At 30.2% G+C, this 21,680-nt stretch overlaps 1 protein-coding gene across 1 annotated transcript in view; it reads left to right on the plus strand.

Moving 5' to 3' along the window:
• The window catches only part of Lab (labial), a 111,356-nt gene extending 90,078 nt beyond the window's left edge, over positions 1–21,278 (plus strand). The window contains exons 4-5 of the mRNA XM_076410485.1: positions 20,195–20,405; positions 20,459–21,278. Of these exons, the coding sequence (XP_076266600.1) occupies positions 20,195–20,405; positions 20,459–20,690 (443 nt within the window). The 3' untranslated portion in view covers positions 20,691–21,278. The remainder of the gene's footprint in view (positions 1–20,194; positions 20,406–20,458) is intronic.
• The last annotated feature ends 402 nt before the right edge of the window (positions 21,279–21,680 follow it).

Below are 21,680 nucleotides of genomic sequence, written 5' to 3' on the forward strand. Positions count from 1 at the left end.
ATAAACGAAAACAAAACACGATACTTGGAGAAACTGGAATAAATCAGTCGGTTGTCTTTAAAATCATATAAGGGTGTTAAACAAATGGCATTACCGAATTTAATAAAACTGACAACTGAGGCTATACTGTATCTAACCGACATCGTATTTGTTATGGTATTTGCCATGAACCATACAAAAGCTTTCTCTCTTGGGTGCCGTTTCATTCAATTTATTAATCAATTATAAACAAATTTATATTTTATGTCCACATGCAATCAAGATAAATACACCAACGAGTTACAGTAATTGTTTAAAAACTCTATTCCCTTTTTATCGTTTTTAATTCATTGATTGTCCTTTATTCATCATTTATTAGTAAGTGGGAGATATGTGAATTATGTGAAATATTTTGAGAGACTCTTTTATCATTCAAACTCGTCTTACCCAGCCTAGTTAAAGACGTAACTGAGATAGTTATTCCTTGTTGGATTTTTGGCTGTTGCATGTAAAGAATATACAATTGCAATCACAACAAACTACGAGTATATCCATGCCACAGCAGGATTTCAACCCGACGACTATCGCAACAGTATGGGAACCGTCCTGTAGCCTTGACTACTGCGCCAACGAAGCCGGCAAAGCCTTACTTTATATGAAACATTGTATATACTATTATTATTGAATCATAATAACTGTTAATTTAATTTAAAAATCAGGTCATTTTCAACTTATATATTAGATATCATCCATATCATATATTAAATAATATATTTTTAACAAGAAAACATTATAAAATTTGCAATCAACTACATAGTTTCAAAAAAAACATCTCCACTTCGGACAGAAATGTTGAAATAAGTGCCATAGACAGAACAGGCTAAGATAAAAAGTTGTCGACACGAAGATGACTAATTTTCACTTTCTAATCAACGAAAATATGTTTCCTGTCTTGGTATCATCTAACGTGTCATTAGTTCCATCAGAAGTTTCAACTAGTTTCCTCAATGATTTGTTTTCAGTTTGTTTGTTTGTTAAAATCTATAAACTAGAATATTATGGTCATAAATGTATTCTTTTTGAATGCACTAACCTCTAAGAAAATCCAGCCTTTGAGGTAGGATTTTGCCCAGCCATATCTCCTGGCATCCATAATTGGCACGCTCAGGCCTTCATCTGCTCGCGTCTAATGATGAAGAGAAAAATACCGTACTAAGAATATTTTAACGCCCTTTTATACTCCCACTTTCGGGAAGAAATACTGATTTTATTGCAGCGTTTCTCCAAAATCAGTATAATTTTGTATTATTATGTAATTAGTATGATAAAAAAAAATAGAATCGTAATAGAAATATTGTATTACTGCATATAATTACAAAGTAACAAAAAGAAAATAGATTTATATCAAACAATATTTGTTAAAATATATTTAATCTCAAGTATAAATAATGTGCACAAAATTAACATTCGCACAATTAATTTTCCGTGTCATTGATTTAATGTAGTTGAAGAACATTTTAAAGCTCTGTTAGTTTTATTATTATTTGAATCGAGATGGAACTAAACAACCAATAATATAAACCACAGAAAAAAACACAAGAAGCACATTTCAGTGAATAGTATATATTGTAACACTCCAGCATTGTTTTAGGTTTAGTAATTGAAACTGAAACATTCATTAGGTTGTCATATATTTATGTTGTGTTACAAAGACGAACAGTAGATAAATACATGTACAGTATCAAAAATGAAGACAAAGAATGTGCTGTATCTCATTTTAATAATGAACGTGTTAAATATTACTAATATACTTTACAAAAACCATACGTTTTTATAAAGAAAAACACTTACTAATTTAACATATAATACGATCAAATATTGCATCGAATATGAAAAGATTAATGGGTGTTATTATAAGAATTAGTGTCAACCGTTGTTTTTAACGACATCTGTCTAAAAGCAACAAAGTAAGATAATAAACTACCCAACATTGTAAAGATCAATGTCCGTTTAATAGTGAAAAACCCCATTGCAGTGAAACCGTTCTCCAATGACCTCATCTTAAACATCAAACTTTGTATCTCGATGTACTCTCTCGGAGTAATTTCACAACGATCGGAGATTTTCTGACAATTTAGTATGACAAGTTCAGTTTCCTCCGTCGTAGCATCACAAGCAAAAATAAAAACCACTGGAAGAATCTGTAAAAAAAATATCATCAATAAACTGTAACTAACGTTAAATAATACTCACCCAATAAAGCGGAGATAAAGTATAGACAACAAAGTTTATTTCATCATTACTATAAAGAAGATACATATAAATAAGTCGAATAATAAACGAAAATGTTATATTGACTAACATTTGAGTAGCAAAAATATCTCTAAACTCAACTGAGATAGAGTGCATAGTCAAAAACATTTCATCCACTTCCATCAAGACCATGAAAATATCTTCATATTTCATATAATCCTGCTTCAATGGACACAAAATTTTATTGATTTCGGCATAGTTGTCTTTCAATACCAACGCAACAGCTGTTATTATAAAAGACATGTAGATAAATATGAAAATTAAGAAATCTTGCTCGAACCATAACAAAGTTTCCATCCACAATAATGTGCTATTTAGAAGAAAATTTCTAATTATAAAAGGGCAATACATAGTACCTAATGATCCAACCATGAATTCAAAATATCCAACAAACATGTAATGTGAAAATAATTTGCTGGTGCTTTTTGGTTCTAGATTTTTCTTTTCGTCAAATATAGCAAGTTTTTGGAAAAATCGGGCCCATTTGTGTTTACGAAAATAAGCATTGTATAATGGATAGGTTATAAGGCTGTGCTGTACTAATGTCGCCAGTATATTTAAGTACTCAGGTTCACCTTGTTTACTATAATATAGTTGAAAATTCCAGTGTTTTGAATACATAACATTTGCCACTATACACAAAAGAACTATAAATGAAAATAGTACACGATACTTGAAGAAACACGAATAAACCAGCTGGTTCTTATCAAAATCATATAAAGGCGTCAAACATACAACATTACCAAATTTAATAAAGTTGGTGAGTGAAGCTGAACTGTATCTAACCAACGTTGTCATTGTTATGTAAGTTGTTGTAAACGTGCCATAAAAATGCGTTTTCTCGGGGGAGACATTTTCTATTCAATTTCGTAATCGGTTGTAAACTATGAGAATCAATTTCTAAGTACAACCATTAAATGTTAATATATTCATTTCAAAAATGGATGAAAAATCTAATAATTTATTCAACAAATCCATAGATGTCCTTATAGTTTCTTGGTAATTATCTGTGAATTAATTGTGACGGTGGTTAATACGATGAAAAATAGTTAACAACTACTTTCAGGCAGCATTTGAATTCTACTGGTGTTGAAATGTTTTAAGGCTTTCCTAATTTTTGACTTCATTATATTGAGGCATTTCTCACTCAAACATAAATTACAATAAATGATATTTGAAAATTTTCCAATATTCAATTACGTTTTCATTTAAATTATTTTCAATTTTGTCTATGAGATATGCTTACCATAAGTTTTCAATAATATTCATTGACAACAACCCACTTGTTGATGCCAGACATTATGTTAGATAATAATTCAACATCTTTGGAACTAATATAAAATAAGTTATCTACAGCTCAATAAATATAATATACAGTAGTTTCCAATATGATATGAGAGTGAAAATTCATTCACATTACTACGAACTAAAATAACAGAATGATTTAAATTGAAACACGTGCCGTATTATTGAAAGAATAAAAAGGCATCTTGATCTTTAACCATAACTGTTGAAAAGTGAGGAAGTGGAACAATAATGTCCCTAACATAGAAAATATTAATGATCTCTTGATCATGAAGAACCCATTAGCACTGAACACATTCTGTAATGATCTCATTTTGAAAACCAACGACTGTATCTCGAGATAGACTTTGTTATTATCCTCATGCAAATCGGAGATTCTTCTACATCTGGAAACTAATTTATCAGCTTCGTTCTTTATACGGTCACAAGTGAATATAAATATCAGTGGAAGAATCTACAAAAAAGAAAATTAAATTAATATAAATATAAATAATTGTTTTATCATATGCTATATGTTTTGACAACAGGAATCGCCAAATATAATTTATACCAATAGTTAAGTTAGAGTACTCTGACTATATAATTTTGCTTCAATAAATATATATTTTTTGTCTCATATGATGTTTCTGATTATGTGTATTTCATAAAAATTTTGCTCAAACCAAACATTATTGTGACAGTTTATAGGAAACTATCTAAAATCATTTGTAGATATTTATGATGACATATGTGATCAGTGATCTAGATAGATCGGTTTATGTCGCTTCTAAGATGAACATTTTGAAGCTGAAGACAGATAACATTCGTATGGGCCATAAAAATGTGTAGATGAATAACTATGAAGATACACGAGTAGCAGAAAAAACTGTTTCAAAACTGTTTTCCCTATTGAATAGAGTTATTGAAAGACAAAAAATGGATGTCACGTTGCAGCCTATAAGAAAAAAGTTGTTATTTTTCATTGTATTATTATTAGTTATGGAAAGTGGGTACACTACGATAATCTAAAATGAAGAAGTCGTATTAGAACAGGAATTGACATACCAGCAATATCAAAACTCATTTGGAATAGTCACTTAATATTTCCTAAGTTGCCATATTATGTATATATATATATATATATATATATATATATATATATATATATATCTGAACGTCTAAATGAACAAAAATCAACGATAAACCAACCAACCAACATTAAATATAAAAAGGATATCTTACCCAATAAAGACCACAGCATACATAATCAGTAATGTACAAATTCTCATTGCGAAATAGTAAATGCATATAGATCATACCACATACAAATGAAAAGAACACATTGAGCAACATTTGAGTAGCAAATACGTCTTGGAACTGTCCAGATATATCATGCATAGTTAAATATAACCTATCTACTTTTCTCAAGATAGATAAAAGCTCGTCATATTTAAGACAACCGTGATTTAACTGGCACAGGATCTTGTTTATTTCGGAATAATTATCCTTCATCACCATCGCAATTCCTGTCATTATCAAGCACAGATATGTAATAATAAAGACAAGAAAATCTTGCTCGAACCACAGAATCGTCTCAATCCAGTGAGTCCAGTTGTGATCGATAAATCCTCTCAATAAAAATGGTATATATAATCCAAGAAGTGTGAAAATCATTACGACAAAATATCCTGAGAAAAAATACCAGGAAATTAGTTTGCTCGTGTTTTCCGTCAAGTTCTTGTATTTATCAAAATTTGCGAGGTTTTGGAAAAATCGTTCCCACTTGTGTTTGCGGAAATATGCATTGTAAACAGGATATATTAAGCAAATGTGCTCCACCAACGTTCCTATCACTTCTAAAAACTCAAATTGTCTCTGTCTCAAGTAATAATACTGAAAATACAAATGTTTCTCTCGTAGAACATTTAACAATACGGCGAGGATCAAGATGAATGAAAACATAACTCGATATCTGTAGAAATTAGTGTAAACCAATCGATTTTGTTTAAAATCGAATGGGGGCGTCAGACAGAATAGATTACCGAATTTTATGAAGCTTGATAACGAGTCTAAACTGTATGTCACAGACATCATAATTGTTCTGCTCTTTGTTGTAATCGTTCACGCACCTCGTGGATGTCTAATTAAATAAAGATGCCTAATACCGCCCCTTGTCAATTTCTTAATCAGTAGAAGACGTGCCTAAGTATTCCTGTTTATTTTGTCGGTATATATTATCGAACTGGTAATAAAATATGCAAATGAAATTAGAAAAAAACAGCACAACAGCAAATGAAGTCAAAATAAACTAGAAATTACTATTTAAGAAATATTATATAGATTAAAATGTTTTAATGAGCTTAAGTCCAAACTCAAAAATATTGATATATGATTTAAAAATTTGCTTCTTCATGATAAGCCCTTACTAGCAGCTCGTGGTCCAGATATCTTTTTTCAATATCTTTATCAAGTTGAGCAAAATGAAGTATGGCATTATCAAACAACAACTTCAACTATCATAACCTTTCTTTCTTAACCGACTTCAAAACAGGAGGAGGTTCTATGTTCGACAGTATATTTTTTATGTTTTGTATGTGTGATTTCTCCGTGAATTGTAGACCGATTTTCATAATTATTTTCTATTCGAAAGAGTGCACTTCCGGAGTGGTCCCAACCAAGTCAGGATCTGATTTTAGAATCCGTCAAAATGGAGGAAAACCCTCAAATTTTAAAGCTAAGTTTTCACCACGTTTGACATTAAAGTATTGACATATCTTTTAACTAAAATAATTTGTGCATAATGTTATTGATGAGCTGATGTGATGTAAGACACAACTCTTCAACGGTTAGGAGTTAGAGGATATTTATTTAAATACAGAGACAACTAATTGTATATTTTGAAATTATTTAGGTAAGCTGATGATGAAAGCAGGGACCGAACCGCTATACCCTTCAGGGGTTTTTGAGGAGTTTTTAATATGGATTTGCTTGTCAAAGTCGTTCAGTGCAAACGCAGTTCAGTTTATTTTTTAAGCACTAACCATTTTATATGGGAAGTCGTAAAAATATTGAAGGCAACTAGGGTGTAGTAGTTAGAGCATTCAGCTCACATGCGGAGGTCGCTTAATAAAATAACTGCGTAATTTATTTAGTAAATATCAACCTATAAAAAGAGAAAAATGTGAATATATATCATTATATTTTAATGATCTTATTTCTATATCCATATTTTATAAAATTGAGGAAAAGATAATTTCAAGTTTTCATAATAAATGGTTTTAAATTTGCATATCTCTAATAATGCTTATTCACTTTACAACCTTTGATATGCAAAAATCAATATAATATTGTATATGTAATCATAGCATAATTCCTTTACTCAATCAGAAGGTAACAGACATTAAATAGTGATAGCCCAATAAATCAATGTCGTCTCATTTATCAATTTATTTATTATTCTTACTTCCAAAAACTGAATAAAGTTCTCGCTTTACTAATGGAAGTGGAACTAAGAATATACCATGAAATAATTTTTAATTATTTACTTGACTTGAAAAAATGATTGAACCAAAACCATAAAAAATACACTTAGAATAAAAAATAAGTCAACAATTTATTCAATAAAGAAAACAAAGATATTAATTGCCATAAGTTTAATAAAAGTAAAAATAAATAACCAAATCAAATCAGAGTTATTATAAATAGTTGTGTAATGTGTAAATGTGTGCAATATGTTACGAACAAATTTATTAGCAAAAAATTTATTAGTTGTTCAACAGAGAATTGTGAGAAATACTAATAGTACATAAATGGTACTGGCATGCGATAGGCCGTATTTTAATTATTAATAGTACGTGACTGTATTTAATAATATAAATAAATAGATTTTATGTAATGAGACACTTCCATGGCTAGGAAAACAATATAAAACAATTAATAGCTTTATAACATGATGACCCCTTATTTAAACGCAAACAATCAACGTTTTAAATAGTTATTTTTATAATTTCATTTTTAATTAAATATTATATTCTTCACATATTTTGTCACCCAACAATTGGTTTTACTATATTACTTCAAATTTACTTTTTTTCTATGCACTAAGGTTTCTAGAGAAAAAACACTGCTATTTTTTAAAACGTCTGAAATGTACAATGACTATTTCTATAGCAAAGAACAACAATTCCTTTGTCATGAATAACGTTCATATATAAAAAAGAATATAAACAATTATAAGTTGAATTTAACTAATAATCTAATTCAAATAATTAATGTAATCATTTAATTAAGTTTAAATGTAAATAACTGATTCGAATTTTTAATAAAAGAAAGTCTCACCAAATTTGTTTCAAATTATTAATTTTCGATTTCATTATATGTAACTTTCTTGTGTTTCTCAAACAATATTTATTTTTGTATTTGTCATATCTTATTTTAATATGATTTTCATTATAAAATATATTTAAATAAAACTTAATTTAGTTTGCTCCCTTCATAATACAATATATTTCGAAATGAACTGTCTATAACATACCAGTAGCTTATTTATTATGACTTTTTCTCCAGAATTGTTCGAACGTAAGAAAATACGAAGCAACGGTACCAACAATGGAAAGCAAAAGAGATCTTCTTATCGGAAAAAATCCACTGGCCATGAAACCACGTTTCAGGGTCGACATCTTAAACGCCAACCCTTCGATTTCAAGACCTAAATCTGGATAGGCGCAGAATTTCTCGCCGCATTTTCGACACTTGGTTATCAGCTTTTTCGTTTCCTTGTCCATGGCATCACAACCAAACACAAACATTATAGGGCCGACCTGAAATTTGTCATTGTATGAGTTACAGCATCAAAAAATACATTGGCATAGTATTTTACGAACAAAAAGGATTTGCAAATAACTAATGGATGGCGAAAAAATAATTTTAAAAATAACAGGTCAACTGAAAAGTTCCCTACTTGAAACATAGATGGCGCTACTAGAATTAAATCCATTTGTTTTTTTAGTTAGCCCTAACCCTCGAAAGATATAAATTTGACAGCTATCGGATCATTACTTTGTAAATTATAAAAATGCTATACGTGTGAGCAACTTTTATTATTGTGAAAAAAAAAACGGATAAGAAGGAATTTGGCGTATTAATAAAATATTGCTTTTTGAAGGAAAAAATACAGTTGAAGCAAAAACTTGGCTTGATGCTGAATTTCCGAGCACTGCCCCAGGAATATCAACCATCAAGGATTGATATGCTTAGTTTAGACGTGGCGAAATGAGCACTGAAGACGGTGAACGCAGTGGACGCCCAAAAGAGGTTGTTACCGACGAAAACATTTCAAAAATCCACAAAATGATTTTGAATGACAGTAAATTGAATTTAAATGATATAGTGGACACCCTAGAGATATCAACTGAACGTGTACATAATATCAATCACGAATATTTGGGTATGAGAAAGTTCTGTGGGAAAGTGGATGCAACACGAGCTCACTTTTGACCAAAAGCAACGTCGAGTTGATGATTCGGAGCAGTGTTTGAAGGTGATCAAGCGTAATAAACACGCGTTTTTGCGTCGATATGTGATAATAGATGAAACATGGCTCCAACATTTCACTCCGAAGTCCAATGGACAGTCATCCGAGAGGACTGCACATGATGAACCCGTTCTAAAGCGTGTGAAAACGCAACAGTCGGCTGGCAAGGTTATGGCGTCTATATTTTGAGATGCACATGGGATAATTTTCATTGATTACCTTGAAAAAGGAAGGACCATCAACAGCGACTATTACATAGCGTTATTGGGCCGCTTGAAAGACGAAATCGCCGAAAAACGGCCGCATTTGAAGAAAAAGAAAATGCTGCTTCACCAAGATAATACACCATGTCACAAGTCAGTGAAAACGGTGGCAAAAATCGATGAATTGGGCATCGAATTGCTTCCTCATTCACCGTATTCTCGAGATGTGGCCAGCGACTATTTCCTATTTTTAGATCTCAAAAGAATGCAAGCTGGCAAGGAATTTGCGTCGAATGAAGAGGTGATCGCCGAAACTGAACAAAAACGAGCAAAGAAAGCAAACGACAAATCGTACTACAAAAATGGTATCGAAAAGTGGGAGGGTCGCTCTAATCAATGTATCATCCTTGAACGAAATTATGTTGAATAAAAAAACTAATTTTGCCAAAAAAATGTGTTTTACTATGATAAGCCGGGGACTTTTCAATTGACCTGTTATATAGCAAATGAACACTTACAGAATTTAATATTGAAAATATTAAATCTGTTACTTTTATAACATCATTGTGATAAATATAGATACAGTAGAACAACGAGCTGCAGAATGAAACAGTCACATTGAACAGCATCTGATACGAAAATATTTGTTCAAAACATTCGCAAATCGTAAAAAGTTCATAAAAAATCGCATCAACACTCCTCAAAGTTTCCAATACCCCGTCGGTGCGTTCTAATACCAGGTCGTCTAATATCCGCCCCAAATCCATATAGTGCTTCCTCATTATCAGTATAATATTAGTCATGACTAATGAAATCATCAACATGAAATAAAGTTTTACTAATTGCGGCTCGATCCAGTAAAATATCAACTTGTAATATCGTCCTCGAAAATATATTTTGAAATATGGCCACCATAAAATATGTTGGACAACACCAACCAGCAGTACCATCACAACTGGAGCGAACAAAAGGATATTCGAGAACGCAGAGTCGTACTTATTTTTCAAAATTCCCTCAATCCGTTTTTCTACTGAAACTGTATCGTTAAGAAGTTTCTCCCACTTGAATCTCTTCAAGTAAGACATCAGAATAGCATGAAAAATCATGCTATGACCGATGATGAGGCCAGATACGTCCACTATGTTGATTAAAATAGCTGTATTTTGATTGTCGTTCCAATCGATTGGCTGTCCGGTTCTGTAAATACAACACCCGGCGAAAAATGATAACAAAATCATGATCCTATATTTGTAATAAGTCTGATTCACCAATGATTTTGTTCGGAAGTTATATGGTGGAATAATACCTAAAAAACTACCCGCCCGTGTAATGGAAACTAATGAGATCAGTTTACAATGCGGCATGGTTGTATTTTTATTAAAATGACACTGCCGAGGACCGACTGTAACTGTTAAGTTAATGATTAATAAACAATAATTACCAATGACTGGCCCAAAGTATACATAAACAGTTCTATACAAACATTGTAATAAATATAAGCACATATTAAAATGAGACGCTCCAATAATGCTAAATGCGTTACAAGATAATTTGAATAAACATAATTGCATTTTTTAATACATCATATTAGGTGACTATGCATATTCCGATGATTTTTTAAAAGCATTTGTTGGTAAAATCAGTATAATTTGTATTAAGCCAAATATTTTTCATCTGTTGCTACAATATGGCAATGTCTTGTCAAAGGAACGATGTTGGTTTGGCAGCTAACCAATTATCGATCGTTTTTCGCACTTACTCAACATCGATCGATCTGAACAAGTGGTAATCAGAAACACTAGGTCTAGTGAGTATTCTGGTTACAGCAGAATATATCATTCAAGCTACAGCAACGTATCCTTCATAACTTCTGTAACTGTCATGTCAAAGGATAACTTTGGCTCTGGTACTCGCTATTTACAGTTTCAGCAATTCAGTTTTAGCACCAAATGCACGACAAAATTGTACGGCCATGAATATTAATCGTCAGTCACATACGCTGCAGAACATTTTTTTGTCCGGGAAGCGATGAAATCAAGATTCTGAGACGATTCGAAATGACATTTTATATCAATTACATAATGTGGTAGTCTATGGATCCTGTCCATTTGAGCTGAATGTCCATATTGAATCTAAGTTTTGCGATTCATTGTCCTCGAACTTTTTTGATCACTAAGGCCATTATTTTTATCGGCATCAAAATGACCAGTTTTTAAATCATTGAAACCAAAACCGACAATTAGAATATGATTGCAGGAGCAAAAGTTTTTAACGAATTTCATGAGATTTTGCAGTAAATTTCTTGAAAGAAAAGACGAAAAGTTATGAATATTAAAATTGCAATTCTAAGCGTTCCATAACCTGAAGAACCCAGTAATACTAAATATTTTTTTTTATTTCATATAGAGATAGTCAAAAGCATCAAATTTAACGGTTATTAATATTGACATTGAACACCGATGAAAATACATGCGAGCACTTAATGTATGGCACAATGTAAAGCAATGCATAGTGTTGACGTTATTATCCCTTTAATTCCATTTTGGAAAAACCAAAAGTGTGGAAGCTTATAGAGATCACTTATTTCCTAATAGCAAATGATAATCGAGAGGATGCAGCATCTAGTGAATTTCCTGTTTAAACCTTTTTATATAGATATCAACTCAAAAGTATTCTAATGCAATTGATAATCATTTTCTGTAATAATGTTATTTAGTTTGACCTTACAATACCTCATCCTTGAAAATTTTTTGCGTTCTTGTAAGACCCGGAAATCATAATATTTTCGTTTTCTCATTCTCTTCACTTATTTCAATATTTTTATATTAATATTACAAACATATTATTATTTAGACACGCGGTATATGGTCTATAGTAAATCTCCCAAAATGTAGTAATATTTTATTGAACAATATGATAAAAGTTTATGAACATTTAATAAGAAATAATTAAGAATAATTTTTACAAAAAAAAAATATTTCAAATTATCACTTTATTAAAAGTATATATACGTATCTTTGTTTCATCAATAGGGAGACTATGTATAGTTCTAGTATATTAAATAAATTATGTTTGAATACAGTAAGAAATGATATAACAAATGTTAAGACCGGTCTACATTTTTACATTTTTGCGCATCAGACATGCGTACCTAATTTTTATTGCGTTTATACCTAGAAATAAGAACAAGAACAAGAAATAGCTCTTTGATTTTATGTGTGAAAAAATGTTAAAAACAAACTCAATAAAAATACATAATATTGTACACAGAAATGATTTATTAAAATATAACAAACTTCCAATTGTCTCATTGGTCTTAAATAGAGTCCAAATGAATGAGAATTTTACTTTTCCTGTTATGTTCAACAGAAGTTTATTTTATCAATCCCCAAATATAATCCCCCATCATTCTTTCAGTGTACTCTCCTTGACGGAAGCGTTTCCCGTTGTTCTTCTGAATAAGCTTCCACATGATCCTAAAATCTATCCGAATGGGAATTTCACAAGTGCATCTTTAGAGTCATTCTACATCAGATGATGCAAAAGTTTGAATAAATTATGTCAGTAATCGTCATAGAGTAATATATAGAGTATTAACTCAATACATTTAGAATTCTATATAAATACAAATTCATTTCATTTTTCATATTTTTTGAGTGCTATCAATTTAAATGATGTATTAAAATTTCTAACTTTCTGTTTCCTCATACTGAAAGCAGAGCAGCAGAACTGAAATTCTGTGTCTGTTAATATTTTACTTATTTGTTCAACACAAAAATGTATTGAGGCAAGTTATAATTATTTTTACAATGTTATTCTGAAAATTCTGGAACGGATAATTAAAACGGTTATTATCAAAATTATTGCGGTAAAATCAAGTTAAAGAGACAGCTTAAGGATATATTAATAATATATAAAACATATATATAAAACAATCATCTTGTTGGTCCACAAATTGTATCATTTTAATATTACATTAAAGTATTTTTTAGCATCCTTGTTGAAAAGGTTATCTCGGTTAAGGAGTCTTAAGCCAAAATATTAATTATAAGTATCTTACATTTGTTTCAAGCAAATGAACCCATTCAAAATAATTAAGTTTTTAATTGATGGCACTTGAAGTGAAATGAAAAATCTTTTTAAATGGTTTTGCACTAATACTTTTCATGTAGTATAATCCCATTTAGCTTCAACGTATTTTTTCAATGGATATTAATATTAATTTGGACATTTTGGTTTTAAATCGTGGGTAATATTTACATAATTACTTCTGTGGTATTCCTGTAAATAACAATAAATATGAATATAAATGCTCTATATAAATAATTTTATACGTACCAGGTAAAAGCAATGCTAAGTCACATACACATCCTTAATTTAGCTAACTTGGATTATTTCTTCAAAGGCGACTTCTCAAACGACGTCTGGCTTTTTTATTTCCGCACGTACAGTGGATATACAACACTTTTGAGAATAACGATACATTATAATCAAAAAATAGTGATTATAATTAAGGCATAAGTGTGATCAGCATTTATCACACTTTATATCAGACACTCAAAAATGGCGTCATAAACAAACTGAAACGAACCATAGAAACAAACAATAGCGTTATAGAAATGAGCCATTCAAATTCCTTTGTAGTTCAATTCAAATGAACCAATCAAAAAGCCAGCATTAGTTGGACCACAGAAAACATTTACTCTATGGTAATCATCTCGTCATAATTGTCAGCTCTATGGTTACCAAGGAAACTATGAACTACTTACTTAAAACTGCTCCAGACTTTTTTATCTTTGCTAAGTAACCCAGTGAAAATATCACAATCAATTTTTTATTTGGACAAAAAATCTTCAAATATTTAAAAGATTCGGACTCATGATTAAGAGCCTTTACAAATTGTTTAATAAGACTCAATTTAATATGCAATGGCGGCATTAATATAATTTTAGGATTGACATTTCTTTCCCAATTTCTATTTCGTACATAATACGTTCAGGCCAATGTTTTTGGTGGTAGTGGGCTAAATCATTCCTACTATCCCATAGGCAAAAATAAGAAGAGTATTTAGTGTATCCACCTTGCATAGCAGTTAATAGCATTTTAATACTGTCGTAATTTTCTTTAAGATGTACGGAATGTGTCAATGGAATTGGTTCAGAATAGAATAGATTCAGTTGTATGATTAAGGAATACCTATTTCTTTAAATAAATTAGAGTCCATCTTCCTTAGTGGAGAAACAAGACAATTCTACAAAATAAACCTCACCCTCCAGAACATATCTGCAAAAGCGTGATGGCTTCACACATCTTTAATTTAGTACTTAAGTCGTACTTTTTCCTTTGCTTTAATAAATTCGCAGCAATGATAGCAAAAATGGTCAATTAACCTTTTTGAAACTAAATATTTTAGATTTGCTCGACAATAATTTGTTTATTGAAAGGAACGAACTAAAATTTACTTCTATAATGTTCTACTATAGTACATTATTATACTATAATAGTTGATTATACAATTTGAATAGTTGATTATAGACCTCACATTCGTCAAAGCCTTCTAGTCGGTAAAACATGAACGTTTAACTCCGAAGGCCTACGTTTAAAATATGTAAATCAATTTCAAAAAGTTTCCTCAACTAGAATTTGAATTGTTCACTAAAATTTGGTAGCACTTTTTCATATTAAAATGATGAATTAACTTACCTATAACATGCTATTTTCAGCATGCTAATTCAACTTATTTGGTATAAACACAATGCCTTGAAACATATTTTCTATGACAACTATTTTATGAAGAAATAATTTGCTGAATATACAAACGGCATGCTGTATTACCATCTTTTCTACAACATGTGATAAATAAATGATTAAAGTGTAATAGATAACTAATCAAAACGATTTAATAAAAAACAATGTTAACGATTTACCGAGGCTGCAAATTATGCAAGATACGAACAGTAGGGTACTCCTCAGCAGTACATCAACGAAGTTAGCGAACGTTTTATTGATTTTACTTTAAAAGCTTTTAATTTTAAACCGTGTCTAGCGAGCATGTCGCCCGAGCCATTACACAAATTGACGGAAAAGAACGACACGGCAGGAGAAATCCGATACTTTTACCAAACTAATTTTAAAGTATTGTAAGAATTCTTTATTGCAAAGTAAACGAGTGTAGAGTGCAAATATTTTTGTTTGTAATGTTATAAATTGAACTGCTCAATATCGATATAGACGGGCGTTCAATGTCATATACATTTGTCGATTAAAAATAAATAAATGCTCTGTATGTTCTACATGTTATATGCAGGAATTAGTTCTTATTACTTTTGCTTAGTATGTAATTAAAAAATGGATACAAATTAAATCATTAAATGAAACTAAACAAAACTAAATAACTAGAATATATTATTGTAGACAACAACGAAGTATTTTATTATCCAGCTATTTTTTACAGGAATTTTTTTGCTTCATTTGATTAACATTTTCTTGTAATTATTATACGTTCAAAAGCTTTAAAAAAGGCGTCTTTGTGATATACTGAAGAATAAGCTTTTCGTACGTTTTTTAAATTGAGATTTCCTGAATAAATGCTAACAATATTTGCGTCTTTTCTTCAGATATTTAAAAATGTTTGAAAGACTCATGAAGTATATGAAATTAAAGTAAGAACTGTATTATAATAACTTCCACTTGCTTCTCGCTGCAATTTTCTTATACCAATTTTATATGAAATTAAACAAGAAACTACAAATTAATTCCAACACCCAATAATGAAAATAAATCAACAGTAAACAAAAAACAAATATCCTTCAAGATAATACCGTGTAATCTGTGATGAAAGTAGGACAACAGCCGAGTTTTGAATTAGAACGAGAGAGAAAAGAAAAAAACACGGAGGCTGACGAACGAATTTTTTCGAAATAAGAAGTCCGCGTCCATTGGAAATAGTCCAACAAACGAAGATAGATCGGCCTTCTTAATAACGACGCGTTCTTTTCGGGACTAATTGAATCTTTGGTCCGATTCATCTTGCCTCGCCGCTGTCTCACCGACAGCTACGCCAAATTAAATTAAAATAAAAAGGCGTTCGCTCGTTCGTCCGATGTTCGTTTCGTTCGTTCGCCTTGCGTTACCACGACCGCCCCGTGTTCACTCTCTCTCTCTTTCTCTCTCTTACACACACACACTCTAGCCTGAGGGTAGAAATTGGTAGCCGAAAATCGAAAACAAACGGGCATAAAGTTTGGAAGTTTCTTGGCAACCGAATAACTCTCTAAACACGATAAAAAAGTTTTCAATTCTGATTATTATAAGGTATTTAATTATATAAATTAAATTGGTATAAATATTTTATATGAGATTATTTATACTTGACAAATAATTGTTAATTGTTGTTAATTTATTCCTATCAAATCAATTCAATGTCTACAAATGCACGATTATTTTATACTTTTTAAGATTTATGTTTATGTTTTGAATTATTTATATAGACTAATAATAAGACGTAATTTTCGCTTCACTTTTCTGTATATGCCATTTTGTCGAAGTATGAACTAATTTTTTTTCAATGCATTAAAAATGTTTTAGTTTGTTCCGATTAAATCGCATTTGCAAGTAAGTTTTACATTTTTACTTCAAGAAGTCAGCTGAAGGGCGTCGAATGCCGTATAAATACTATGGCAACAGTACTCTATCGCTTTCAACATGTCAATACTGGTTTCGGCGTTTTAGAAGTGCTGATTGACACCGATTATAAATAGTGTTCTGGGCAGCCAAAAAATGTGAAGACTTGATAAAACCATCAATGAGGATCGCTATCGAGTAGAAGTGATGCGTTTGAGTCAAGAACTGTGCGAAAAGCGACCGGAATAGGAGCAAAAACAACAATGTTATTCTTCAGCTTGACAACTTAGGCAATATGTTACAAAACCGGTGAAAACATACTTGGAAACATTAATATGGAAAGTACTAAGCTAAATAAGCAAACACGCTCTGTTTAAAAAACTTTTGAAATCAACATTTTAGGTCAACTGTCACACGATTAGAACAACCACCTGATATTGTTTATAATTGTAGTATTATCAACAACATAACTTTTATTTAACGAAAAAATATGGTTAATTTTCAAAATTGTAGTTTTTACAGTTTTTTAATAATAATATAAACTAATGTGGTAGATAAAATCCAAAAATACATTCGATACTTTAAAAACCTTCAAGATTTATTAAAATAATATAGAGGCAAATGTTAGAAACAAGCCAGCCATTTTAACTGGTCAAGTGAACATAAAATGAATAAACAGAAAATGATAGCTAAAGATATATTTAAATTAGTAGATAGTCAAAAATAAAGATATAAATAAGATAAAATGGAACGGAAAAGTGTATTCTTGTATATAAACATATATATATATATATATATATATATATATATATATATATATATATATATATATATATATATATATATATATATATATATATATGATTATTAATTTTATATTAATGGTACAAATCTTTATATTTATTATTTTATACTAATTAATTAATATATAATTGTTCATCACAAATTGTTTTGTTAATTTAAAACAAATATAATACAATTTGTAATAAATGCATTTTAATTATCGTTAAAAGAAAATAGAAACTGAACTATAAATTTCAGCAATTCTGTATATCTATAAACTAGACCCTGAACGTGATAAACATTACAAACCTATGAGAAAAATAACACTTAACTTATTATCAAATTCAGTGCATAATGACAATGTAAGACATAATATGATTTAAAATGTAGAACATAAAATCATTCATCATATCATTTAAATGATGATTACTACTAATAATATTCCCATTGCAATCGTATTATACATCTTTACATTCCTGTTCTTTAAAATATCTCCTACATATTCTTTTGTGTTCTCATATTTAAATGTTATAATCCAGAATGTTATATTAATATTATACTGTTTTTTGTGGGTATTTAATCAATTAGCAGAATAAAGTATCACTGAACCAAGAGTGTATATCATAAATATAACATTAAATATAACATAATGCTGCTCATTTTAAACCAATCACTGTCTGAATATTCATACCGTCTTTCAGCAAACGACTAATATAAAATTGAAGAATGAACACTAACGTAAATATCAGTAAGACAATACAAAGAAAACCATTACCCTAGCCAACATATTTTTAATTTTCATATATTTGCAATAGTTTTTCAAATCAGACTTATTTAAATAGCATTTATTTCCCATAATATGGAAACAGTTATCCATCAGAACAATGGCAAGGCGAACCCTAGTGAATTAGCAGCACTTAAGGAGCATACTGATACTATTCGTGAATCATAAAGCCCTTGAAATTGATTCTAGAAAATATTGAAGGAATTCACCACTATGACAAGCCGCTATAATCAGCTTATTTAATTCAAGTGAATGCAAGAATTTTTCGAAGGGACATTCAGTATCATTAACTCCATCCCATATATCAGTGGCTGTAAATCTTATGAACATTTGGACAATATTTTTTTGTAATTATTATATGACAAAGCAACAACGTGTTTGTGGTATACTGAGGAACGAGCTAAACTTATAGCTTTTCGTGCATTTTTAAAATTAAATTTCATCCTAAAAAAGTTTCTTCAATAAATGCAACCATTATTCTTCACTCGTTTCTTCAGAATACTGTGAAGTAGAGTATTTTAATTGGTTGGCTCTCACTAATGAATTCAGTTTTTTTACATCTGTTAGTGTTGGAGGCAACTCATCAATACAATTTTGTACAACACTGTAAAATATTTATACATGTTTTTAATAAGCGTTCTTAACCTCCCAAGATGCTTTAAGTATTTTAAAATGTTTAAAAAAACCTCTACCAATTCATTAGATTTTTTTGCTTTGTTTTATACCAATTTTATATATAATTAAATTGATTTAAAAAAGTATAATTAATAATGTTCCAAGTACATTATTGGTGTAAATAATTTACTGTAAATCTTTCCGCTGAAGACGTTAGATAGTGTCTGATAACGTTATTGTTAAGGTTCAAATTATTATCATATTCAATTTTCATATATTTTTTACATACATATATGCACAGTATTTATTTACAAATATAACACTTATAAATAGTAAATATAGTAAATAAATATTATACTACAATTTGCAGCAAGTGTTAAAAGTTATATAAATATAGATATTTAAAGTAACATAGTGACTGTTTTAATAATCATTTAACTAGTCAGCTAAAAGAGATCTAAAATATTCATTCAATAACATTTTTTAAAGCCTTTTCATCGTCCTAAACTAATATAATTGTTGTTATTATACCTAATTGTATTTCCTTTGTTCCGTTATAATTCAATAATCAGTATCAATACACCAGTATGTATTTCCTAAAATAAAATTAAAGTAGACTACTTAAGTTAAATTAACTTATAAAACTTACAAGTTCGTGTGGTTTGGTTCGTTTCAGTTTTCTGATGCAGTAGCTGCATTACTTCCACATCGCTGTGATATTTTATTTCATCTTTTAAGGCGAAATCTTGGATAACCTTGTAGATCCATTTTATTTCGAAGTCATCTTGTAATTCTTCGTTGGTTACATAGTGATAAGCTTTGGTAATTAAACGAGGAACTTTGCTTTGGCAGTGTTGGATTACTAGTCGGTTTGAATTTTAATACAAATCCATTTTACATCCCATAAAACAAAATAGATTTTCTGACTGAAAATATATAAATAAATTTAATTAATTGCTGATTTATTATATATAAAATTTCTGAATAATATTAACTGTTGATAATAATTCCGTTATGAAAATAATATGATTAAATATATTTAATTAAAATAAAACTAATAAAATTCTTTTGTTACAGCTCCAAAAGTTCCTCCAGTTTCAATTAGCGACTACTCCAACCAACCATCGAACTTAGAAGTGCAAAATCCTGCATCCAGAAACGCCTGTCTCGGCTCAAACGCTTCTAGTCTTTTGAGCATCAACTGCCTGAACACCGGCCGCACGAATTTCACCAACAAACAACTGACAGAGTTGGAAAAGGAGTTCCATTTTAACAAATACCTGACGAGGTAAGTATCTTGAAGCATTTCCAAAACAATCAGTACATCATTTTGTGTTACAGAGCGAGGAGAATAGAGATAGCGTCCGCTTTGCAACTGAACGAGACCCAAGTGAAAATCTGGTTTCAAAACAGACGAATGAAACAGAAAAAACGAATGAAAGAAGGACTGATCCCGCCCGAACCCATAGTCAACACCAGGAGTACCAGTAACTCGCCCACATCCTCCACCACCACCTGTTTACAGGGCGATTTGCCAGCAGGAAGCAGCGAGAATAGCAGAGAATCAAACTGAGCAAGACCACCGGACCTGGTGCATAAGAAAATTCGTAAAATCTAATTTATTATTTGATTTGGTGTGTTTTTATTTCTAATTATTATTATCTGAGATTACTTACCTAGATTGGACTATTACCTAGATTTTAGACAGTTTTTATGTTATGTAAGACGTTTGTTTCGTGAAACTTCCTTCATCTATATAGTTAAAATCGACAATTAATAATGTCCGCCAAAGAAAACTTTTCTTAAGAAGCTTTAGAATGAGTACGACTTAGATGTAAAATAGGAAAAAGTTAATATATTTCTTACTGTGTACAGAATAATACAAACCCTGAATATTTTACGATAATTGTTACTGGTTATGTTGTAGAGTTCCATTTGAATGCGGTAATTAATTATCATAAAGTCGATAATGATTTTTGTTCCGAATTCGCAACAACTAAATGCAATTCTACAACAATTATTTTATTGAGATTATCAATATATTATAGATTTAAGATGCAGTTAATTATAACACAACTCAATATTCCAATTGCAATTGTTTTTTCTTTCCAAAAAAAAACTGTGACACCATAAAATTATTTCAATAAATCCTTATTCCCAATACACTGTACACGTTGATGATTTTAGCTTCCATTTCGATTAACGTAACTTTCCGTCAGCCAGAACATCATCTGAAATTCAGACGTAGACGATTTGTGTATATATTTTGTAAATAGTAATTATAGTCACTCAGGGATATAACGTGTATTAAATACAATTATTTAAAAAATATTTGCGTTTCTTTTATGTCTCATATATGAAATTATTCTAATTTCCCCTATAACTAGAGATAGGGTACTCTAATACCAATTTGACAGCTGTCGGAGCATGAATTTGTGAATTATAGCATTTTGAGTGAAGCACCTATTGTTATTGTGAAAAAAATGGATAAAAAGGAATTTCGCGTGTTGATAAAAGATTGCTTTTTGAAGGGAAAAAATACAGTTGAAACAAAAACTTGGCT

Source organism: Rhynchophorus ferrugineus, unplaced genomic scaffold, assembly GCF_030347505.1.
Source record: "Rhynchophorus ferrugineus isolate W39M unplaced genomic scaffold, kcgeb_rfMv2 rfM1, whole genome shotgun sequence".
Taxonomy (NCBI): domain Eukaryota; kingdom Metazoa; phylum Arthropoda; class Insecta; order Coleoptera; family Curculionidae; genus Rhynchophorus; species Rhynchophorus ferrugineus.